Source organism: Drosophila willistoni, chromosome 3R (genome assembly GCF_018902025.1).
Source record: "Drosophila willistoni isolate 14030-0811.24 chromosome 3R, UCI_dwil_1.1, whole genome shotgun sequence".
NCBI lineage: Eukaryota > Metazoa > Arthropoda > Insecta > Diptera > Drosophilidae > Drosophila > Drosophila willistoni.
The window spans coordinates 28,571,041-28,597,353 of record NC_061086.1 but is presented as its reverse complement, the minus strand read 5'-3'; the positions used below and the strand labels follow the sequence as shown (position 1 = coordinate 28,597,353).

The following is a 26,313-nucleotide window of genomic DNA, read 5'->3' as shown; positions in this document are numbered from 1 at the left end:
CAGCTTCCAGTTCCGTCAACCATTTTTACGAATTTTCACTAGAAAAGAACAAATTGTTATAGTTGTTGTTGCTGCTGTCGCTGTTTCTGTTACTGTATTTGGTTTATCCTTGGCGTTCGCTTACGCTCTTTTCCACGAAACAAAACAATGAAATGAAAAATTATGGCTGCCACCTTCTCCTCCTCCTCAACGAATCCGGTTCCAAAACCCACTTACCTACCCAACCAACCAACCAAATTCCCGTGCCGACAGCGAGTCGCTCTGTGTGTAAATGTGTTTTTGCCATCAATTTTTATGGCAAAGCAGAGTGTATCAATAAATTATACATAAAATGCAACTCCATTCCCTCCAGCTCTACAAAAACCTCGTCCATTCGCTTTGGACTCGGTTTCCCTCGATGTCAGTCCGTTTGTCCTTTTCACGTTGGCTATCAACTTAAATCTTGTTGAGCCATTGAATTGATTTTGTGAGCTAGCACAAAATGCATTTTGAATTTTACCAATTGGCATTTCAAGTTGCCATTGCTGTTGCTCAATTTCTTATTTTTCTTCTTTTTTTTTGCCCTTTTGTCCCTTTGATGCACTTGTTGGTTTCTCTAGAGGATTTACTTTTGAGGTTTTTCATTGAGGTTACTGAAGCGATTTATTTCCTAATAAGCTTAGTTGAAGTGCACTATGAAGCAATTAGTTGAGACTTTTCTCAAACCGAGATGCTTTCAGTTTTAAAGCTGGATTATTGTTTGCCAATTAAAACTAAGCTAAGCATATTCTAAGAACTTACAAATCTCCGTAATCGAAATCTTTTCACCTTGCATACCAATGTCAATTTGTTATGGCATTGAATGTGAGTTGATCAAGTGGTTCACGGTGCATGGTTAAAGTGCGCGAGACATTTGCACTTCAGCCTTTGGCTCGATTGCAATCGTCTGGCAACGGCTGCATGAAAAATATATGAATGAGAGCCTGGTCTGAAGCAGATGTTTTCTCCTCTCTCTCCCCCTCATCTCACACTCTGAATTCAACTCATACGCCATGTCAGCCCAGATGCACAATTTACACAATTCCTGATTGTTAGCGTTGCGTCAGTTCAACAACAACAATTATTAAGTTAATTGCTCTTCAAAATAAAACGAGAAAAAAAACCATGTAATAAAACATCTCCATAAAGTGGTTTTGTTAACACACATACACATCCACACGCACACACATACATGCATACATTTTGTTTCGCATATCCCCAACCCATATAACCACTTGTGTATTCAACCTGCACTCAATGTCAAAACAGTTCACACTCTAGGCCAAACATTTTTCATGGTTAAAATTCAATTTATCATCGCTCTGCTTCATCTACCATTGACAACGACATTTGCCAAGTGGTCCAACGAGACCAAAATGAGGCGCCAATTGCATTAACAACTACTGTCAAATCGATTGTTGCCCTCTGCAGTCCGAATAATTGTATTGAACAACCAAAAGCAACTAACTATCCATCGTTATTCAAATTTAACGACAATATTGAAAATGGTTCAATTGATGCTTTGGACAAGGCAAATAATTTGCGAGTGGTAGATAACCTAGTCAAAGAGCTAGACTTTAAATTCTTTTATTGGATTTTTATATTATTAAATCATTGTTGATAGAAATCAATAGAATTTAAAGAAAAGCCAACAGCTTTAATATTCAAGCTGTTGATATATGAAAATTCATCTTTCATTTCATCTTTAAAATCTTTATGATATTGTTATGATTTTTTGTTCTCAAATAATAAAGAAATATTTTTAGTTGTCCAAATTTCATACATATGCACTCTTAATTGAATTCAACTTAAACTACAATTGGAAAGTTTTGCAATTCACTTACCAAATATCATGTAGACAATGCCTCCAATAAGCAATTGTGTCATTTGTGGGCAATTTTGTGCGGGCCTTAGGCCCAATTTGAATATTCGCATTTTGAAGAATTTCTCTCACAGGCGCATTGCTTTATCCCTCGTTTTGGGTAAAGTGTTCACTTACATAGAAATAATGTGCAAATCGGCACTTTCACTCAATGAAACCAATGCTGAAACGATGCGGGTGCAATCCGCCAGCTGAGATATAGATATAACATTCAGACGTTTTGTTTTTTGTTTTCTCCGTATTCCTGCTGAGATGGCAAAAGATATGGTTAAATGTTTTTCTCTTGTATCTCTTGTATATTTTTTTACTTTATGCGGTGTAAACAATTTTCACTTTCACACTGACGACGAGTTGGGCTTAAATAAATGGGGAGTGGCCAAGAAGAATGCGGGAAGTCGATTCTTATATGAGATATATATAGTTTTTATGGCCAATTTTATTGCACAAAAGTTTTCATATATTCAGTTTTGGTTTTATGTCGAGTTTCTCTTGTTTTTGCATATTTTGTTTTGTGAAGTTGAGTTGAGTCCTATTGCCATTTCGTTTGACAAATGCATTTGTTTATTTAGCTTGTCTGTGTGGCATTTAATGTGAATTGGTTTACTCTTTCGTTGTGCTAGAAGTTATTTATAACATTTTCCATGCTCCGTCCACTGGCTTTTTCTCTGGCCATTCGCCATATTCGATTTGGTTGCCTTTCCCAAACGATTTGTCTTTGCTTTCTGCTTTTCGTTTATTTATCTGAAATGAAACAAAAGCGGCAATCAGGATTTTTAATGTTCACTGTTAATAGGGAATCGATTTATTTTTATACTGCTAAATGCCAAAAGATTTACTCTCAGCATCGTCCACATTGGACACATGTGCTTTGCTATTGTATGTCAGATAATTGCTTTTGGCTCTGCAACAATTCCGTGTTTAGTTTTGCTCTCAATTAATTATCTCAAGTTAAGCCATTTTGTGGGCTTACTTTGGTCTTGAAGATTTGGTGGTATTGGAATGCTTTCCCATTGGCAATGGCAAAACAACAACAACAACAACAATTCTTGTTACAATACAATTTGTATTCAATAGGGCCAAAACTAATCATTGGGAAATGGCATGGGAATTTAATTAATTTATGCGCAAAAAGGGTTACAATCCATTTCGATTAAGAGTTCTGGCATAGTTGACTCCAATGGATTTTGATTAAAGTAAATTGATATATTGCTAAATATCAATATATTACAATTATTTACAATCGATAACACTTTAACTTGTAATTGGTTACATGTTGTTTTGGGATTTAACTATCAACTTTAGCTCAAACGTTTATTTCAAATTGATTTGTCTGCAACAATTTGAGCAATTTAGTCATCAATAAAATATTAATTTCAAATGTAAGCAAACAAACATTCTCAAATTTTGATCTTAAATTAATTAAGAAATTTACTTTAAACAAAAGGAGTGAAAAGGAAATGATAGAATCTTTCTTAAATATGTCAAATTTAAATGCTTTTCATTGTTCATAACACTTGCTCTCTATCAACTTGTTTTCTTTCGATTTGGTTATATTTTAAAACTTGTGCCGGAAGCCAAATGTGAAATGTGTTCGACTTCATTCGCTTGGAATAAGTAAGTGCTGCTCAATTTGGTCGTTTTACTATGTACTTTGTGGTTTCGTCATTAAGCCATTAGGGTACGGGGTTGTAGGGAGTTTGGTTAAAGGGCGGTTGAAGGGGTTTTGTTCTAATGGCGTAACCCCAAACACCAAACACGTGCGAGAAAAGGAAACAAATACCGAACCGAATTGAGTAACATTTGTGGCAAAGTTTACCCAAAAACAAAATAGAAAAAGGAAGTGTGCAAGGGGAGAAAGTAAGAAACTGTCAGGACATTAATATTCACATGAAATAGCAAAAACTGTTTCGTCGTTTTCCCAAAAACAATTCAATGTGAAAATATTTAATTAGAGAAATTGTTTAGACAAACTTTTTAATTACGATTCGCTTGTGTGAGCATTATATATAGTGTATAAACATATCTATGCATGTATATGTGTGGATAGGGAACCGACTGAGTAGGTGACCCGCATAAATCTTGTGAACTGTGAGGAGCTTACATATGCCATAGACAAGAAGCAATGGCAAAAAACTGTTAGTCGAAAAGAAAAAGTAACAAAATCCTCGACCCTTCATCAGGCAACAGGATGCAGGCAAGCAGGCATTCAGCCATTTTCATTTCAGGCATTTTTGCATTTTGTGCTCTTAAAATTTTCTGGCAGCTGCGGGAAATACAGCGGACCCACAGACTCTCTGGCTGACTCCCAGTAGCCCGAACGTCAGCTGCATAAATTTTAAGCGACAGGCAACATTAAAGTCAACATTCTGCCTACAGTGGCCTACATTTGGATGAGGGAGTGCGACTCTTGGCATTACTGCCTCCGCTTTTCACTTTCGTTGACATTTTCCAGCGCGTTGCAAGAGTGTGTGAGCCTCTGTATGTGTGTGTGTGTGTGAGTGTGCTTATGCAGATGAGTTGCCAGTAACGTGTGGAAAATTATGAAGATAAATTTCTGTTTGTCTTTTTTTTTCTCTCTCTCATGTGTCCTCGTCCTTCTCAAAGAGCGCGTCAGTTGTGTGCCACTTGGCGGCGCCAGCTGCTGGCGACATACAAAATATCTATGAGAAATTACCTCGTAAATCCAACTAACAAAAATATGAAGGCAATAGTTTTTGGCCCAATGAAAAAAAGAGGAAAATCGAAGCTAGTCCTTTTTCAAAGACTATGAAAATTAAAGCCGAAAATTACCTAAAACTCTTTGTTCATCCCAAACCGAAAAATAAATAGGTCAATTATACTAAGCTCATCAGATTTTCAACTCAAATTGGGTCAATGAAATTTCTATCGACCCCTTAGACATAAAAGAAATCGCCCCAATAAGTAGGCAATGTTTTTTTTTTTGCTGATTATCTTTGTTTTATTCTGGCCTTATTATGTAAATACTAATTAAATTGCCAATTTTAGAGTTTTCATTCGTTTTATTTCGACAATTTAAAGTACTAACTGCTATATAACAACTGAATTGTTCTAGTTGAATTGGCCAAGTTGCTGTTATTTCTCTAACAAACTACATCATTTCCTAAGGCCTGTTGTAGCTCTCACTTTTCTTCTGCCCTGCTGCTTAACTCTCTGGGGAAATTTATCTAAATGTTGTTTCAAAACTTTAACTTGTCTGTGGGTGGCTTTGTGTGTGTGTGTATGTGTAAATATATGAGACTCTAGCTTCATAGACAAGTTTAGTTGGGCTTTGTTGTTGGCGTTTTTTTCCTTTTTCGCACTCACTCAGAATCAGTTTTTATGCTAGAGCGGAACATTGGCTCCAACCTGACACCCTACCCAACACACAACGAAGTTGACACAACTAAAGACATTACACAACAGATTACAAAAAGAGAGAGAGAGGGAGAAAAAGAGGCAGAGTTTGCTATTAAAAGCATTCCATCTACCCCTTACATCCTTTTCTAACTTCACTCCTCGTTGTTGTTGTTGCTGTTGCTACTAAGCAGATTTGGAACAACAAATTTTTATGAGGAAGCAAACTCTATTCCCCATTTCGGGAGGAGGTGTTTTAATGCCTCCCAGCTTCTTCTGGAGCCTCAACCCCAGGGTCTGAGATGTTTATCTTTACATCCATAAAAACATCTACCACATATTCCACATATACATTTTCTATTGGATGGGGTGACCATGCTCTTTATACGTGATTCTTTCCTTTACGAAGCTTGCTGGCTGTCTAGTCACAAAAATAGTTGTCTCCATCTCGCCTTTTGTTGTGCCTGTTCTGTCATCAGGTTGAATAGTTTTACTGTTGCTTTTAAAAGCTTAAGCTTTCAGCAAATACTTTTTCACATTCACCTAGAAAATGTTCTTGAGATTGTGTATTAAATGTATTTTTGTTTGTTGTGTGTGAGATGTTTCATCAAATAAACTTCAATTGCTTACGGGGACTTTAATTTTGATACAAAATTCGCCTATTAAACGCAGGACTTGTATCGATGCACAACACCCAAATGAGGGCAACTTGAACGAACTTTGGCTTAGTGTTTCCCATATCTTGCCTTATGCAACGGACACAAACTGCCAAACTTCATTTCAAGTTATCGGAAGGAAGTCTTCGTTTACCATTTTTTCTTCCTTTTTGGTCCGAAATATTGCCAAGTTGCTCGTGCTGCTGCTGCTTCTTGTTTTTCTGTCCTGACCAGGCCTCAGCTTTGTGTAGGCAACGGTCAGTCAATTGCTCCTTAAAAAGGGCCAAACAACTTTGAACTCTGATGAACAGCACAGCAGCAGGAAGCTATGGCCCAGTACAACCATTTACAGCAACTGGGCACAAGAAATGCCAAAAGAAAAATAACCAAGAAAAAACACACCAAATATAAACCTGTGATTTTTATAGTCGACTTTCTTCTTTCTTATTTGTTGGTGTACTTTGTCCAGGAGCGGATTAACTACGACTATGTTTGATTCTCAAAGAATCTTTCAAGCAACTTTGATTTCGACTTTTAAAGTTAAAAAGTCACAAAATGAAAATCCGTCCCTGTATTTCTGCCTTTAGATGCCGTCAGCAGGGAGTCAAGACAGAACAACATTTGCTTTTATGGACTTCTTGTGAAAGCTGCTTTTGTTGGCATGTGATTCAACGGAAAACATGTTCTTTCGGCCACAGTGTTGTGTGTTTTAATACTTAAATTTAAATTATCTATAGGTTGCATAATGGACGGAAACAGGAAGAGAAATGAACTATATATACCGGAGACCGTATTTTGGCAAAAGCTTAAATAAACAACATACATAAATACATAGATGTTTGAAATTATAGAATAGAATCGTTAGCTGTTTCACAATTTATTAGCAAACAAAAGATTTATTAATGCGAAAATTTGCAGCATCAGCACACACAGAGTTTGCCCCTCCTCCTCCTCTTTCTCATGTTTGCTATTTGCCTGGTAAATAGAGCTTAAGTTGCATCTATGCTAAAACATACGTACACACACACACACACTCACACATATCCAAGCTATATAAGCACACACTGGACGATGTGTAAAGTAATACACGAAAAATGTTGACCAAAAATAAATGCACTTTGCATTGATTAGTTTACTTATAGCTACACACACACACACACACACACACACGCATAGAGTCATTCTCAATTAGTATGCATTTAACTAATACGCTTCCGTCCACCCCTTGCTAACGCCCTGCACTACATTAGAGCGAAAATTTTCACTAGTTCTATGGCAATTTTGCCAGAGCACACACACACACACACACACACACACACATAAACACAGATTGCGAGTGAGAGACACATAAAGTGGCTTTCCTACGTTTTAATTGCATTAGGGATTTTGCTGTCCCTGTTTTTCCACATGCCCCAAGAGATAGGCAAATGGAAATTGCTCTACTAGCTTCTCGATTGGTTAATTTGATCTCATTCCAGATAACTATCTGTAAGTCCATGCATTAAATTCTTTTCACCCTTTTTTTGTGATAACTTATTTGCCTTCTCGACCTGACTCATATCTAAATATTCAAGATATATTTCCTACTCAAATATTATTTGGTAAGGTGCATATATTGGCTTGCCAAAGTTTTAATCTGAAATGATTAAGTGCAGGCAATTTATTAACAGATCAAAGTTTATGGCAGGAGATTGTATATGTGGGTGGTTGTGTGCTTAGCAAGGGAATGATTTATAACATTTTACTCGAGCAACTAAAGAAAAAGAAAACCAACGGATAAATGCCCTGCAGTTAAGTTAAAATATTAATTTTTGTATTTAGCTTAGGTATAATATTTTAACATTGACTGATTAGGTTAAAATATTATTAATACAATTACCCAACCCTAAGGTGGTTTAGATGACAAAAGATTAAGTTTTACACATCGATGGGATTTAGCGAATCGATTGAACATATTTAATAAATTTGGACCTAATATTTTGGTCCAAAAATTATGCGTGGGTAAACAAAAGTCTAATCATATCATGCAACCAGAATCCGAAAACGAGAAAAGAGTAGTGACGAAATCGAATTACGTGAAAGAGTTACCAGTCTATACTGATTGGCAAGTTTCCTGCCTCGAGAGGAAGGCAACATGCACTTCAGTCTGGTTTAATTTTTTTTTGGGAAGAGAGATTTCTGTTTACGTCAGCGCTGAAGTCAGGGCAAGTCAATTGGCAGAGATTTGCTTTTGGGGTTCATTCGAGTGACTGTGTTGCATGTCTTTGACCACTTGTTACCCAAAACGACACGTGTCACCTGCCAAGTGGGCGACCATTAACCAACCAGTGTACATACACATACACACACACACACAGAACACGTTTGCAAAATTTCCAAACTGTAGATAGTATTAAGTACTTACATTTTTCAGACGTTTGCTTCGGAAGGCTTTAAACAACATTTGTGAACAACAACAACGAATAGAGGAAAATAGTAAAGCTATTGAAATTAATCAATATCTTAACTGATAAATCAATTATTTATTTGAGTTGGCTTTGGGGCCATTTGGTCTCGAAATGAAATTGTTTTGTTACTTTTAATGAAATATTTACCATAGCTTTGACCTTCTACAGTCATAGAGAAAATGCAAATAGGCATAGAGACAAATCAATTGACCGAAAAGGCCAAAACAAATCCCAAATGACATTCAATGTCAATTTTGGTTTTCAGCTCTGGCCCCTTTTCATATTTTGGATTTTGTCAGTGTGTTGGTTGGTTGGTTGGTTTTCTGTTGCGTAGTCATATATATTTTTGAATATTTCATGATAGAAGCCAACAACTCTACTCCATGTCGTTTGCTGTTTAGCCCTTGTCAAGCCAATGTCATCATCATATGCATTCCCATACTCAACTGTATAAGGGCGTAGTCAGAATATTATCCAAATGGGGAAATACGCCCAAATCATCAAACGCAAACAAAAGGGTCACTTGATATAAAGGACAGCTAAGGGTTAAGTAAGCCAATGTGACGTCCTGTGTAGTCTATAGAGTTTTAAATATCAGTTAGGAGTTATCAATCTTTACTCAACTTAATAATTTTAGAAATTTTTATCACTTTTTGGCTACGCCTTTGAAATCGCACATTTTCTTATAGAGAAAATAAAAGTTCCAGCTTTTCACACGTGTGCCAATTTTTGTTTTTTCCTATTTCCTTTTTTTCATTTTTGCTCTTTTTTTTGTGGAAGGCGGGGGAAGCCAAGCTGTCAACTCTTTACACAAATTATTAAAACATTTTCCCACGAGTGTCAACACTTTTGGCGGTCCAGGGACTATCATAACCACAAAGGGGGAACGCAACGGCGCTGAGTGGGGTTAGTATGGGGTGGCGATGGGGTTCCAAAAGCACTTTAATATTTAAGGCAAGTTGAAAAATGCAAAAGACAAAAGGGCAAACACACAGAGACAAAAGCTTAACCGCGCTGAGCGGTTAAGTGTAACTATGTTTAGATGTGGATGACGAGCTGAAGAGCAGATGATGGTGGCAAAGCGTTGGGAAAGATGTAGCAAAGCGACGCCAAGCGGATTAGGTTGTAGGCGTAATAAAAGTTAAAGACAAGGCCGGAAAGGTCGCTCAACTGTGCCAATGTGTGTCTGTGTAAGGCTATGGGCGGTGTATTTAGGTTGCTGCCTCTGCTTCTGGGATTTTTGGGGGGGCCAGACAGCTTCATTAAGATAAACCAATAGCTGCTAAATTGTTAACATTAAGCATACATAATGAATTAAAGCTAGCAAAAAAATTTAAGTTCACTCCGATAGGAGCTTAACCCACACAGCCTGAAACTGAGACTCATCTACATCAACATTCACATCCACATGCCATACCAGCCATCCAAGTCAGCTGGGACTCATGCATATATGTCTCTGCCTTCAGCCCTTAGCTTTGTTATGTTCTCTAGCCTACTTATCTGGGCAGGATAGCAGGAGGCACGGGAGGGTACGTGTGTTGCTTTGGGTTGAGGGGTTGAGGTTGAGTTTGAGGTTGAGGTTGAGGGCCTGCTGCTGTTTAGTCATTCGTTTCGCTTGTTAACAATTTCAGGGATCTAAACAGGAGACAGAAGACAGTAGGCTCCCTGGCATTTCATTCTGTCCCTGTTTTTCCTTCTTGTCTGAGTTTCAGTTTCCGTTGTCTTTGCAGATGACTGGCAGATATTGGCTCATCATCCTCTCTCTCTCTCTCTCTCTGTCTATCTCTTAGTCCTCACCACCAGCATCAGCTCCTTCTTCACCTCAACCATCTACTTTACCTTGTTATCACAGATGTTCGGCATTTGCCGGCTGCTTCTAATGTATTCATAATTTAATGCCTAACTTACTCATGACGCGACACTTGAAGTCATTTCACATAATTTACCTCAATTTCCCCAGCTCAAAGTCAGTCCTTGGTGTCGTGTCGTCGTTACAGCACTTTAATAATAAATTGCGCTCTAATGAATTTGACTTCGATTGAGGGTTTTTTTTCACAGCTTTCGAAACCATTTATTTAAAAGTTTAAGTTGCCATTTACAATACATAATTGAAAACAGATTAGATAGCATATAATACTCTTTGTATTAGCTACTCAAAAGACGACAGAAGTTGCTGCTTACCATGAGAAAAATGTCTAAATTCAATTCATGTCTTCCTCTTGGTCTCTTCTTAAAATCGTTTACTATTCATGTTTTTAACAAAAATCATTGGAATGCTTGAATTTGAAAAATGAATCTAAAGATTCGTGAATGTATGCAATCAATTGATTCATGTTACTTTCATCTAAATATGTTTTTAGTTACAACTATGCCAATTCCACTTTCACTTTCTACAACTATTTTTCACTTTCCCTTTCCCATTGTTTGTTTGTTGTCTGCTTAGCATGTTCATTTGTTCAGTGTTACCCTGTGTGTTTCTTTGTTTTCCTTTTGTTTTCGCCTTCAACTTTGCCAGTGGCCTCGAGAGGTCATGATGTGCTTTTCGCTTGCTTCGCTTTCATTTTGTCTCCATTTTCAGACACAATTCTTCGTACTCGCCTGGTCGGTCCTTACAGTCATTTCCCCAGCCACTGCTAGCCCGGGACTCACACCCTTGATTGTTGACTTTTTACATAATTTTGTCGCTTGGCTGGCTTTGTCCTCCTTTTTGTGTGCGACTGCCTGTCAAACTGTTTTGTGTTATTGACATTGTTGTTGGCCATTTCAACTTGTAATTCATGTGAGGCAACACACAACAAAAATGGCCCAAATGACAACATTTACAGTTGGTGTTTTGGTTTTTAAGTTTTCACTTTAAGTTTCCACATCTATAGAGCCTTAACTCTTACCATTTTTTCATTTTCCATTTCAGCCCAAAACCAATCGCTAAGTCTTAAAACCCACAAAATCCGTAGCATGCGTTTCAAAGGCTATGATTTCGCTTGATTGCTTCGATTGTTTGCCCAGGGGAAGAGTGTGGACTCAGGACTAAGTGTTTCTAAATTCTAAATTGAACTTGGTGGAACTTTAATTGGGCACACCCTCTGTGTGTGTGTGTATCGGTGTATGCGGCCAACATTTTCCACTAAATAGAAGAAGTGGTCCTTGCCCCAGGACACGGCGGTGAACAATCGCGAGAACTGAGCTTAGGGCTCCATTAAATATTGACACGCCTCACAAAGACCATGGCACAGTGAATGTATATGTTGGGGGGAAGAACGACTCAGGGCCAACTAAATGCCACAAAAGAACTCATAATGTCGACTTTGTTGGCACTCTAATGCTATTTTATGTGCTTTATTAGGGACGAAAGCCGAAAGCCAGTATCATAATGATAATGTTGATGATGATGATGAGGAAGGTCTTTGTAAAGTGAATAACATCAAAAGCAAAATGTTGTCTGGCAGGTGAAGCATTAAAATTGCCAAATTACTTGAGAATACAAAAACTTATTGAATAGATTATAACTTCTAATTGCAATTACGACTAATTCGAAAAAAAAAACATTTTCATTACAGAAATCCGTTAAAAAAAAGAAAGCCTCAAATTCAAACCTAAAAATTGAAAAATTAAAGTGCCCGAAAAATAACATTTTATGACTTCTTTAGCTCTCTATATCTACCTTCGCTCTACGATTTTCTTTGCCACAGCAGAACAGCAAGAAGATTTTACACAGCTGCGGTTTATATATATATATACTCGTATATGGACATTATATGTAGCCGACTTGCCGTGGTATGGTCAATTTATTACATTTCGCGCCTTTTTGCCCATACATGGCTGCACATTAAAAAGCAAATTTAATTAAGTTTTGGCCAAACTTTTATTAATATTGGCAACGAGCTTTATTGTGCTGGCCCACGCCCACCTCCCATTTCCAGCATTTCACCCTACGACTGTCTGACGCCTGTGGGCCCGGGGCGTTAACTGGCTGCTAAGCAACTTTAAGCCGTAATAATAAAAAGTAGCGCATAAGAAAATAAATAAATAAAAGACATACCACCATAATCATCGGCACGCATTACGTACACAATTTACTTTATTACACAAACTGATTATAGTTTTAATGCCTCGTCGTCTGGAATGCAGCCGGAAACGACAAAGGGGCAGCAGGGCAGAGACATGAGAAGATCCCTTAGAGGATGGCCATGTTGGCAATAGGAGGCTGACTGCTAGCTGGCTGTCAGGAAAACTTTAATATCCTGACGTTATTATCATTATTAAACTGTGAATGGCATAATAAACGCACAGGGTAACCGCTGAGTGCTGTTGAAACAACAACAGTAACAACAACAAGAACCACAACAAAAATAGCAGCGAATGCGCCTCGTGCCAAGATGTTTCATGCACAGTGGTTGACAATAGAGAAAAAAAGTATTTTTTAGAAAATTTTAAATTAAGTTCAATGTGCACTAGATATCAAACTATTTAATCACTTGATTGAGCAACTTTAGGCTAGAACATCTACCAAATTACCAAGAAAATCTTTGATTTGATTCCACCAACATCTTTTTGGTAAGATCGAATCGACTTTTATATAGTGTTTATGGCCAAAGTTTTATTTTAAAGTCAAGATTTGTGAGGACTGCAATTCCCACATCATATATTTTATAAGCCAAATCGATGTGTGAGGTTTTAAAGTTATGAGGAACGCGGACGCGTTATAATAATCTATTGAAATGCATTTTATTGCGCATACGCCACGTATGCCACTGGGGAAAAAGTTCATACATAGCAGCAACAGCAGCTATGTCCTTTTTACGAGAAATCGTGAGCTGCACTTAACGGGCAGCACGAGCCGCATAAATACATTAAGTGCCCCTTTTGGCTTTAGCTGTAGCTCGAAGCCAACTCGAGCAAAAGGACCAAAACAAGCGGAATGAAGTGAATGAAGAAGAGAGTAAAAGGATAGCCATAATGGAGAGTAGTGAGAGATAAATAGAGTAAGAGAGAGAGAAGCAAGTGAGAAAGGGAGAGTGTGGCTTAACGATGCACTCGAGTGCTGTTGGCACACGCTAATTTTCAAATGCTTCACTGCTTAATGCACTCCTCCTCGGATTGCCTCCGCTTGGTACTTGGTTGGTTGGTTGGTTGGTTGGCCCATTATTAAGTCTGACTTGCCTAGCACCTGTGCATGGCATTGATTTCGCTTTCCAGTTCATTTGTTTTAACTTTTTACCCTTAACTAATTAGTCACGTTAATGATGCATTTCCACAACTACTCGTATCCGTGGCTATGGCATGTCGACACGCACATTCCACGTACTTAATCTTCTTTTAACTGAAAATCACGCAATATTGAAGCCCTATCGCATAAAAGTCTCATGCCCACATGCCACATGAATCTGTATATCCAGAAATTACCTGCAAAGATAACACACAAAAAACACAAAATAAAGAAGAAAAAATGAAATGAAAATAAACGTCAAAAGAGCTTGATTAAAATATCCAAATTCGTTGGCATTTCAATTTGCTTGCGCATATGATTAAATTTACAAAATCCTCTAACATGTTTACATCTTAGCAAGCAATTTGCATAAATCCATGCAAAAATATTTGCATTACCTTTTATTTCAGAGCCCTGGGATGGCTATTCATTTGCATTCAATGAATATTTTATACCTTTAATATTTAACCATAAGATGTCAGACAATTTTCTTAGAATTTTCCCCATTTATTTATTATTTGTATCGTTTTTGGAGTTTTCTTTTCCCTTTTCTTTTTTGTCTAGGCAATAAGCTTATTAGGAATCATCGAACCGATTTTGTCTATAAATGGCATTAATGAAAAGGCAAATTTCTCTCCTTTGATGTTTAGGACCAACCTGTGTGTTTATAATATATAATATAATAACTCAATATGCAAGAACAATGCGTTTACAATTTTAAATCTGCAAAAATTTATTAAGAAATTTTATTTTCATACGCAGTCTCGGACCCTATACGGATAGTCCTATATATCCCACTATCCCGATTGTGCCAATTTGTTGATGCAATTCCTGATTGCAATGAATTTGTTGGGTTTTCATTCTTTTAATTTAATATGAATTTACGCGCACAACCAATTGACATATGGATTTATTTTGCATTTCGATAAAACGCAGCAAAAACAAAAAATGAAAATTACGACCTCATTATATTTTGCTTGTACAATAATTTAATTTATTGTTGTCGTTATTGTCCCGGTTGAATGCCGCTGCTGTTCGCATTATTATAGCCTTGGCTTTTGGGTGGGGGCATTTTTTATTTTTTATGATTTTCATTTGCTTATGCTTGCAACTCAATTTGTTGTTACATAACTTTGTGCATAAAAATAATAATAAAATTAATAAAAATAATATGTAGGTAGTATGTAAACATAAGAATGATTTTAATTCTCTCATTCACTATGTTGCCATAATGAGAATAAGCAGAGTCGAATGACCCTTAAATTAATTAATTTTCAATCTATTGCAATACGTTTGCCCAGTTCTAAATGGGTCCTTATATTATGGCAGTAAAATCAGGCCAATAAATAAATAAATGATATAAATGGAGTACATTTCCGTTTTTGAAGCCAATTTCCTTGATACGGCTACACTTTAGTATCATTTCCATAGAGTTTTCCCATATTTAGCATCTGAGTATTTGTTTCTTTGCCTTTTCATGTTGTGTGTTCAGTGAATAAAATATATTAATTGATTACATGTGCAACCGGCCGGGAGCTAAAATAGCGACAAAATCAATTCGTGTTTAATTAAATTTTAAATGTTGATTTTATCAAATGTCGCCAACGGCATCTGCCATATGCCAGATACGCACAGGAATCATAATAATTTTGGCTCAACATTTAAAATTGACAATACTCAATCAATACTGAGAATGACCCAGTTGGATAATAAATATTCAATATTCAATGCTTTTTTTTGTGCTTTAAAGCATTCACTTTGTGTACCTAATTAACGTTGATCTTTCGGTTTAAGTACGCAGATGATTAAAATTTGTTATTTTCATTTATTACGACCTCCAGTGTAGCGAGTGTATTTATGTGTCCTATGTGTGACTCACATTAATTATAGTTTCATAAACGACAGAGAAAGCATAAACAACAATATGATAAAATGGGCTTAGTTTACACAACGACTTAATGCTACCCTGTAGTAATAGATATGCCTAAATTAAAACCCTGTTTAAAAATCCAATAAAATACACAGACCAGGGACGGATCTAGAAAACTCCCTTGGATGCGTCTGTGTTTGGGGCTTATTAAGAATAAGAGACTAATAATGAAAAAAATAGATTAATATCTCATTTTATTGTAAGAATTTGGTATAAAGGTTTCTAGTAGTTCTTTCGTTCATATAATGCGAATATGAAAAAAATGACTTGGTTGATTTGAACTGATTGAAATATTTAACGAACAAAAAGTAGGACAATAACCTTTTGGGGTACTCAATGTACTCTATGAATAAAGGGTATAAACTGGCGGCTATTTAAATATTAATTTCAGTCATTTGTTTGTGAGCAGCTACCTGGATCGGGGGCGTGGGCGTGTATGAAGAGAGAATTAGGGTAGACACCCATGAGTTGCCTTTCTCATAGTAGGATACAAAAAATTACCTTAGCACACAAATTGCATTTGCGTGTCAACCGCTTCTTGGCCCGGTACAAAGACAAGGGCCTGAAACGTGAAGGGCCGTGTTAATCGGAAGGTTGTCTTTGTATGTGTGTGAGTGAATGTGTGAGTGTGTGTGTGCGGCATATGAAAAGCGTGCGTAAGTCGGCAACATGTAAACGCGTATTAATTAAGGCAAAACAAAGCGCCGCTGTTTGAGACGCAAAGTCGTCGACGACGCAGGGAAAAAGCCTGAAAACGAAAGGAGATGAAGGGTAGAGAGAACTTGGGAGGGGAATGGATTCTTGGAAGTCGTGGCAAGTGAGACGAGACTGAAACATGTTTTCTGCCATTTTCCACTTTAGTTTTCTGTCAAGCATGTGTGTGTGTGTGTTTGTGTGTCTGTCTTGGTGTGTGGGAAATGGAAATGTCCTTATAATATGTTAGACGTGATACATTTAATTTCTTTTTTGTGTAACATGGAATGGGTTTTTTTCCCTTTGCTAATTTTATATATGTTTTAATTACAGAAACACAGATAGAAAAAGGTCTCAGCAGTTGTGCGTTAAGTTAGAATTCCAGAAGCTTCAACGAAATTTGAACCATCGAGTAGGAAAAAAGATTTAGAAATCATAGATAAATGATTTGAATTTTATCCTTTCTTAACTTTTCCACGTTCTGACTTCTCTGCTGCGAGTCACTTGAACGACTTCTCGCCCACAACATCATTCTGAATAAGGTTAATGATGACTAAACATCTTATTAATGTGTTGAAGTAATTACTTATCGTTTTAGATAATTACTTGTACTAGTAATTATTTAAAATTTAACATAATACCAGTCGAAATAGTATATACCATAAATGGCTGATTATAAAATGATAGTGATTTAGCTTCAAATTATTTGCAACTCAATTTTATATTAATTTTCAATCTATCATTAGTCGGATCCCATTTTCCGGTAGATTGCACTTTGGTGTTTAACAAAAAATTCCACGATTTAACAAACTAATATATTTTTCATGTAGAGAATGGGTTAAACCAAGTCAACCATGTGAATTTCAGTACTGAAACAGTCAATCATCATGCGGTCAAGAGAAGTTTTCATCGTTGGACTAACAATCCTAATCGCCACATTTACAATTCTTATTCCACTTAATGTAAGGTGAATAAGCCTATCAAATAATAAATGCAAAAGATTTCACTCTGTTTCCAATCATTTTTTTAAGGAAGCGATTGTGTTTAAACTAACAAATGCCGTGTGCGAAAGTTATAACAAATCAGCGATTGTTATACCCATATGTCGGCTAAAGGCGATCAAACGCAATCGAGCTATATTAAATGTGTCTACAAATATAATTCATCCTGTAAGCGATATTAGACTTCATTTGCAAGTGCTGAAAAAGGCCAATGGATATAAGCCATGGCTCTTGAAAACCGATTTGGATCTCTGTCAGTATATGCGTCACTCTAACAACCCAATGGCTAAAATATTCTTTGATATGATTCAGGAATTTACCAATTTAAATCATTCATGTCCGTATGTGGTAAGTTTCGCAAATAGAAGCATCAATTTTAGTTTATATCTTTGGAATTTTTAGGGCCCAGTGTTCATTCAAGGATTCTATCCCAGACCAGAGCTATTACGACTTCCGTTTCCAACTGGCGATTATATATTAACAACAAGATGGTTTTACTATAAAAAAATAGTTGCTGATATTAATGTAAGTTTCGTATTTGTTGAGGATTTATTGAACCAATAGCTTACTAGTATCTGAAATTATTTATAAATAATCTAAAAAGATTTCAAAGTCTGTTTATAAGATTTCTGCAAACAAATTAAACAAATTTTAAACGAAAAGCTTAAAGAAAAGATTTTTTAATAATCTTTGGGCCGATAAATATAATATTTGAAGCTGATCTGCATGCACACGAGTTTGGTAGATCTATCTCATCCGTAATCTTCGTAGATGATTACATGGTATAAAAAGGGGATCACCAGTTGGTTTTGGTCCAACGTCCAATGATTTCCAACTCAATTTTATATTAATTTTCGATGTATAATGAGTCGGTTCTCATTTTCCGGTAGATTGCATTTTGATATTTGACAATAAATTGCATATACTAATAAATTCTTCATGTCGGAAAAATGGGTTAAGCCAAATCATTGATGTAAATGTATTTCAGTAGTGGAATAGTCAATCAACATGCGGTCAAGTGAAGTTTTGATCTTGGGACTTACAATCCTCTTCGCCACATTAATAATTCTTTTTCCGCTTAATGTAAAATACTTAACATATATTTGCCGAAAATCTCACTTTATTTGTAATTATTTTTGTAGGAAGCGATTGTGTTTAAACTAACAAATGCTGTGTGCGAAAGTTATAACAAATCCGCTGTTACTATACCCACATGCCGATTAAAGGCGATCAAACGGAATCGAGCTGTATTGAATGTGTCTACGATTTTACCTCATCCAGTTAACGATATTAGACTGCATATGCAAGTGCTGAAAAAGGCAAATGGATACAAGCCGTGGCTTTTGAAAACCGAATTGGATTTCTGCCAATATATGCGTCACTCTTACAATCCGATGGCTAAACTACTTTTCGATTTGATACAGGAATTTACTAATCTAAATCATTCATGTCCTTATGTAGTAAGTTGACTAAAAGGATATTGGAACTTTGTTTATGTCAACTTTTGATTTTTCTTAGGGCCCAATGTTCATTCGTGGATTTTATCCCAAACCAGAGCTACTACGTCTTCCGTTTCCAACTGGCGATTATATATTAACAACCAGATGGTTGTATTATAAGAAAGTAGTCGCTGATATTAACGTTAGTTTCATATTTGTTGAGGATTTATTGAACCAATAGCTAGTGAGTATCTGATGAAATCTCTCAAATGGTGATTTAATTTAATACGATTTTTGATATTTCAGAACCTCCTTCAAATGTCTGTCCGATATCTGTAAATAAATTATGATCATTTGCATAATTTCATAGTCAGTTTAATTTGTTTAAATAAAGAATATTCAAAGCTCAAATTATTGAAAACATTCCACTTAGTTAGTTATGCAACGAAATGGAAAATTTTAGCTGAAAATCGAAATTGCTGCAATTTATTCAATTTTTCATGCGGCCAGAGAATTAAAATTGTTTTTTAGATAAACAAATTTTTAGGAATATTAACATAATAGGCACATGAATATAAAATTTGATTTTTGCACGCTTAATTCGTGTGGTTAAAGTTTATCCATATAAGTTCGACTATAGAGCAACAACATTTTTAAAGAATTTTATCGATTAGTATTGTTTTCTCATAAGTATCTGCTTGCCATTTTTGAAATGATTTTAATTAAGGCAAGAGTTAAGTATGTTTTGACATCATGAATAAAATGCTTTATTCTTAAATGTAATTTATATTCAATTGCTTAAATAAACACGTAACGAACATAAGTATTTATGGCTATAAATAGCTCTTCATATGACACATTTTAAATGTTCTGACATTGCTTGCGACACCTTTTCCAGTCATTGACAGCTTGTCACATACACACACACATAGTCCCACGCATACACACACATACACATCAAGAGCAGACGTCATTCAACATCAAATAAAATGTAAGAAGGAAACAGAGTTAAAGAGAGAGAAGAGCTTACAATATTTGCATAGTCATAAAAGGGCGAACGAGAGTCCTTTCTGGTTGGGCCAACTGTAATTACCCATTCCGGATTAGCCAGCTATTTGAAAAGTATGCCAAAGTCGTAATTGAAACAAGCAGCAGAAATAAAAGTCGAAATGGTTCATGTTGATTTCTAAATATCGTGCGCATTTTAACTGCAATTTGTGTGTTAATTTCGGTTCGGCAGGTAAAAGGCACTTCATTGGTCATTACGGTTGGCCATAAACAAATCAACAAACACCTTCTCGAATCACTCCACCCCTTTGCGTTATTGGCGACCAGAGCCCCCCACCCACCCGACCACGACACCACCGCCATCAATAAAAATAGTCAACACTTTACACAACCAACACAAATTACATGTTACACAGTTCAAGAGGTCTTTCTCCGCCTCCTTTCCTCCCGCCTTCCTTTCATGCCAAGAAGTAGGCAACACGAAAAGTTCGAGAAACGGAAAAGCGAAAAGCAGGCAAAAAGCCACCCAGAAAACAAAACAAAATAAGAGTAGGAAGGCTTGACAAGGGCAACGGAATAAGAATGAGAAAATCATTCATTATCATGTCACGTCAATCGAAAAACAATCTAATGACTGCACATGATTTCTATCTTAAATAGTTAGCAACGAATGCCCACAGCTTTCTGCCCAGATTGCTCAGAACAAAAGGTTGCGTTGAAAAAGGCAACCAAAAGGAACCAAAAAAGAAAAAAGGAGAACGAAAAATGAAGCACGAAACCCACTTGGCCTGAGTGTATTAGCTGGAAAAGTTTGCCACAAAACGTTTATTGTGCATTAGACATGCTTAAATGGTTAAATCAACTGTAAATCTCACTTATGGTAAGGTTAGAAATGGAAGGCAAGGTCAACTGTTCCAATCATGTGTGTATTGATGTGTGGCTCGAAAAAAACAAACGCTTCCGAAATGGAAAGATAAGTTATCCAAGATAATATTAGCTTCCTATACATACATACACACTGTATATACCAAGAATAACTTCTCTTTGATCTTTTCAAAGTAGATTGAAAAGTAATCATAGTAGTTACATTTTTTGATAAGTGAATATATATTTTTAGTTGTGCATAAATCTGTGAAAATTTTCAGAGAGATTTTCGTTAAGCACCATGAGCCTTTTATCTGATAAACTCTCGCCCGAAGAGTTGGAGATGGCCATGGCAATACCCAGATATCCTCAGCTGCCATTGCCTTTGATCAAATATGAAATGGTTCACAAGTTAAAATGTACACGCAACGAGCAGGTTAGTTGGCCCTTGGTAAAGCCTAAGCCAAAAGGCGTGGACTTGGCAAAAGTTGCGAAATCAACTAAATCTGCAGCTAATATTGGAGATGTTGGCGACGAAGAGGACATTATATATTTATGGAACTCACCAAGATTGATGATTCTTTTTGATGGCGGCGATATCAATTGTGCCCTTCACTATATAGTCGAATCTTTGCATGATCCATTTGCTGAGAATGCAGTGGCCACTCTCCTCATACAGGAATGCTTGCTGAAGGAGTTTAGAGATCGTTTGCTCGATCGCTTTCAGGAGATGCCAGCTCCAATTGCCAATCATCCCATCCTTTTGCGTAGTATGGAAAAACTAAAAGCATTAAAGGCCACAACAATTGTGGGCAATGCGATGAAACACACACCCAACTTGGGGACTCCCATTTTGGTTTGTGACTTTACTCATAACTATTTGGGTGCAGGACCCACTGGTGTCATAACCCTACACACCTTTCGCACACCCAAAGACGCCACCGAGGTGTACCTGAAGGAGTCGGTGAAATTTTCATCGGTTTGCATATGGAATGAAAATTTAGCTAGTGCCTATGAGACTGTGGCTCGCATGGCAACTGTTCAGATATTTCTTATCAATTGCTACGATGTCGATTTAGATCCCATTAAGGCGGCCTTTATCGCTGATAAAAATATGGTGAAAGTTTACAGAGGATATCATTACGAGACAATCACATTTCGTAAACTGCGTAAAGTTATTGTCTTTCCCATAGGCAATATATGGACTGATCAATAATAAGAACAAGAAATAAATAAATCAATTAATTTAGATTTCTTTGAAAATTTCAATTTCATCATTTGTTTATTGAAGTCTGATTATTATTTTGCTCAAATAGTTGAAGTTTTAAGCATAATTTAATAATGAACTTTATTCATTAATTAGAATTGATTATTTTATGATTTGTTTGAATTTTCCTCTCATTGATCTTTGGCTTCATTTTTGTCGAGTTGGCTAATTGACTTTCCAGTTGAGCGACCCAATTAGCAATTTAATTGGAAAAAAAAATAAGTTTCCACTAACTCACGCCTCTTGTGACTTCAATTATTTGTAAATTTCACTTGCGTATTTCTAATTTCCATAGAAATTCAACAAGTCCACCTACAGCAATAACATATTTATATATGTATATTTTTGAGTTGCTTTCCTCGATGTTTCGGGCTCTCTCTCTGTGGTTGATGAAATTAAAAAATTCTTTCCGCGAAGTAATTTGGCTAACGTGCCAATAATTTCAAAAATTTACTTTGCGTGTCCGCCTCACCCACAAAACAAACCTAAAGAAACAACGCTCGAGGATAACAGAGGAGTGGAAACGACTGGTGTTGGCAGCCTCATGTTACTGGTAACAAAATGCTAGTGAAACTCCTGCTCCAGGCCGCTATGAGCCCGGACAGGACCTCATCGAAACAGGACGAGGTGGAATGCCAAAAATGCCATAATTACTCTAGTTGCTGGTTGCTGGTTTTGTAAGTGGCAGCGGGAATAGATGGATGTATGGGGAGGTACGGACGATGAATTGGTGTGTTGTTTTGGGGGGTGTTTGCGTAGTGGGCTAGTGGTTTGAGTGGCTACCAGTGAATGGAGGAGCGGTTGGTGGGTGCAACTTTATAATGTACTTCCGTTTGCTTTTATTCACATGGCAGCGGCATATCAAAATATTTGACATTTGCATAAATAACATACGAACAGAGGCAAATATGCCAAACATACATACATATCGCTGACAGAGCTACGCCCTCTCCCACCCCATATCATGACCAGAATTGGGCAAATTAAAAAAAACAAAAAGAAGAAAGAAACGTTGCAAAACAAAACCATGGAATGTCCGTTGACGAGCCAACATGGCGGATATTGGGTCAGGAATGAGTAAATAAGATTTGCGTGAAACGCTGCCGCAGGGTTTGGGCTTAGATGGCAATTGCGATGGCAATGACTAAGGGGAATGTGAAGCAAAACCAGCTTACTGAATAAACAAATTCATAAATAAACAAAAGGAAAATCATATTATCCTTCTACAGAGATAGAAGGATTACATACCCTAATTAGTTGACTGACATGTATGCAGAATGATTTTCAACAAAATCAATTCACATTTTGACAGAGACAATTTCTAAAAATATCAACTCTAGCTGGGTTTACAAATTCCGAATAAACATAATTTGTGGTAAAGTCTTCTAAAAAATATGATTTATCTATAATCTTCATAAAGTTAACTAGAAAACTTAAATAGCCCGGAGTGGAAAAATAACCGGAGTTCTTCTGAAATGAAGTTTATGTATCCAACGAATGGGCAAAAATTAGACGCGGCTGCATGCAAATTGGCAATTAGGAAATCCTTTATTTTATGAATTTGCCGGAGCGCCGATTTCATTTTCTTCTTCATGTTGTTTGTTTGGTTGGTTGGTTGGTTGTCGGTCTGCAAATGCAAATAAACGACTCCCGCCATCTACCCTTGGCCTTTCGCCATCCCCTCGCTCCTTCTCAATTCAGACTCGGTTTATCTGGGCTCCATCCGGTTCCCCCTCTGCTGCGGTGTTGAAGGCCCATTTAGGGCTTTTATTTCTATAGGTTGTATGTGAGTGGAGTGTGAGTGTTAGAGGGTTTCATTTTTCACGCTTTTATTTGGCATTTATTCAGCAGGGTTTGCCCTGTACTCGTATTTAATTTCATTGCTCCTGGTTTTTATTTTTTTTTTTTGCCCTGGTATGTTAAGTTTCTCTTCGTTTATTTTTGGCTTTCAGAAATTGCGTATGCTGGTAAAGTTAATAATAAACGTGGCGAATATTTGCAAAACACACTTCAATTGAAGTGGGTCATATAATAAAATAAATAAACACCCAAACAAAAAAATATACGTATAAATGTGTATAAAATGAATTAAAATTGTCCTTAGGTAATGAATTTTATATTTCAAACACATTCAGAACTGTAAAAAACAACAATTTGTGATTCGTTATCCTTTTTTTCTAGATTAAAAAGAACCAATTGAAGTTCTAAATTAATAACTTGTGTTAAACTAAACCGAACTTTAAAACCATGAGTAATGAATTGCTCATATGTATTTATATTAGAAACAAAATGACCCCTTCTAATCGTATAGAACCATAAATTTATGTGAAAATTATATTGATTTATGCAAAGGATTATCAGATGAAAAGCTAAGAAACTCTGATAGAGAAGTTAATTTGAATCTTTTGGGAAATTAAAAGTTTGTTATTAGTTAAATATAAATTGACTTTATACAGCGCCGGAATTAGGGCTGTAAAATGGGGAAACTTCACCCCCAAAGTAAATAATAAACATAAAGGAATATGGAAAAGTCTCCTGGTTACGCAAAGTTCCTCCCATTTTAGAGCCTTAGCGCATAGTTGTAAATATAAATTAGTTAACCTAAATTAAGTCTTCTCTAATATAGTAATTTAAGTCTAAATATTGATTCAAATCCCACACCTTTCTTATCTGTTTCTCTATTCCCATTCCATTCACCCCACGGCACCAAGTAAGCATTTTAAATCGTCGTTTCCGGAATGAGAAGCAATAAGTTTGAACTTATCTCGCCTTACGTTCACGTCGCGACGCGTCCCAAGTGCACAGCAGATGAAATGTCGAAAATCTCTTGAAAAATAAATCCACAAGCGATAAATTTTTTGTTCTGATGTGTCTTGTTGTTGGTTTGCGTGTTCCGCTCTTCATGTTGGCCGGGAAAACGATTCGATGGGATTCGTTTGGACTTGACTTTTTGTTCTGTAATTGCCAACGAGCGATGTAAGAAGAATGAAAACAAAACAAAAAAGGAAAAAGCAGGTGGAAAGCAACGAAAAAAGCAGGAAACGAACGTTGCGAAGAACAATAGAGACAAGAAGAAATCTCAGTTAAGATGAAAGATTACATTCTCTGGGGGCTGGAGGGCATGATGGGGGTGGCGGACAACTTTAACTAAAAGTCAATTCCCAAATCAACAGACAGACAAGAAGTTGGATAAAAAGTAGCTTATTTCAATCGACATTGTTAAGTTGCAATGTTTAAATTTTTGTATAAATCTTTTTATTTTAACAATTTTACGTCTTTTTTTTTGGGTGGGAAAACTTTAGCCGGATTTTGGCCATGACATTTCACCGCCCATTCAGTTTGATTTCGGACTTACCCAAGTATCCGGCTTCCTAATTTGTCCAACATTTCGTTGGGTTTCATTCAGTTGTCAAAATAAAAGAGAGAAAGCAATGAGGAAGGCAACTTGGCAACCTGTTGCTAGGCAGGATTAGACGTGCGTTCAATGCTTTGCCAGGGCCACCAAACACACACACACACACACACACAACCATATGTATATGTATAGAAAGTTTTCACTTTGATATTTGATTTCTGTTTTGAGCTGACCCCGCCCCCATTTACTTTGCCCCCATCTACTTATCCCTTACTCCATTTCTCTGTCAATATGGGCCAGACGTAGGAAAAAAATCACTCAAATGGAAAAAGGTTCAAATTACCGCGATGCTTTCGCTCTCCTTGGGTTTTTTCCTTGTTTTTTTTTTTATGCAGTTTACTTTTCGGCTCGCTTTTCCGCTGCTATTTTGACTTTTTGCCTTGTTGCTGTTTCGTCGTTTAGTCATTCTTAAAAGGGAATTGACTTCATTTTGGAAATGGATTTCGCTTTATTAACAAACATGCTGGGCATATGAGTGAACACAAAAGCGTTTCAAGGATTTTTGTTTGTGATGTGAATATAAGCATTTTACTACTCCAGATAAACTAACCCACAAAAGTCGATTTAGATATGACCCAGTTATTGCTATTTGAGTTGGTTTGATAGGAAGCGAAGCACCTTTGAGCTTGAGTTGAGACAAGCTAAGAGAATATCACAAAGGAACAAATTTACTTTAACTTAACAGGGGAACATAAAGCCATTTTAAAGACTTGAGAGAAAATTTTAGTAGGCTTCACCTATGTTTATTGAACTCAATTGACAATAAATATTTTAAAACATGCATTGAATAAATACTTAACCAAAGTGATTATTTATTGATTCTATGATAAACTAGTTTGTCTGAAAAGTTTAAGCTTATAGTTAAGTAAAAAGAAAGTAAAAAAATGCCTTATTTTTAAGTCGATTTTCATTTCTGGTCTCGTATGTTTAAATATCTACTTGTCTTTCTTCATAGGAAAACAAATATTATATTATCGAACTCACAAAAGTATGCTATGAAAATTGTTATTAACCAATATTATCATCAAATGAAAAGTCAAGCCTCTTAATGAATTCCCCAGCTATTTTATGACATTTATCTTATTAAATTGGTTTTACATTTGCCATGCCCAATGAGTCTTCGATCGATTTAA

The 26,313-nt window shown here is 36.4% G+C and overlaps 2 protein-coding genes across 2 annotated transcripts in view; one reads left to right on the top strand and one right to left on the bottom strand.

Moving 5' to 3' along the window:
- Positions 1 to 26,313, bottom strand: part of LOC6647297 (hemicentin-2) — a 71,100-nt gene that overhangs the window by 34,550 nt on the left and 10,237 nt on the right. Inside the window, exon 2 of the mRNA XM_023178784.2 lies at positions 1,863 to 2,641. Coding sequence (XP_023034552.1) covers positions 1,863 to 1,953 — 91 coding nt within the window. The 5' untranslated portion in view covers positions 1,954 to 2,641. The remainder of the gene's footprint in view (positions 1 to 1,862; positions 2,642 to 26,313) is intronic.
- Positions 20,706 to 21,761, top strand: LOC6647299. Its single transcript, XM_002069495.4, has one exon. It carries the CDS (start codon positions 20,800 to 20,802, stop codon positions 21,712 to 21,714), a length of 915 nt encoding a protein of 304 aa, XP_002069531.2. The 5' UTR covers positions 20,706 to 20,799; the 3' UTR covers positions 21,715 to 21,761.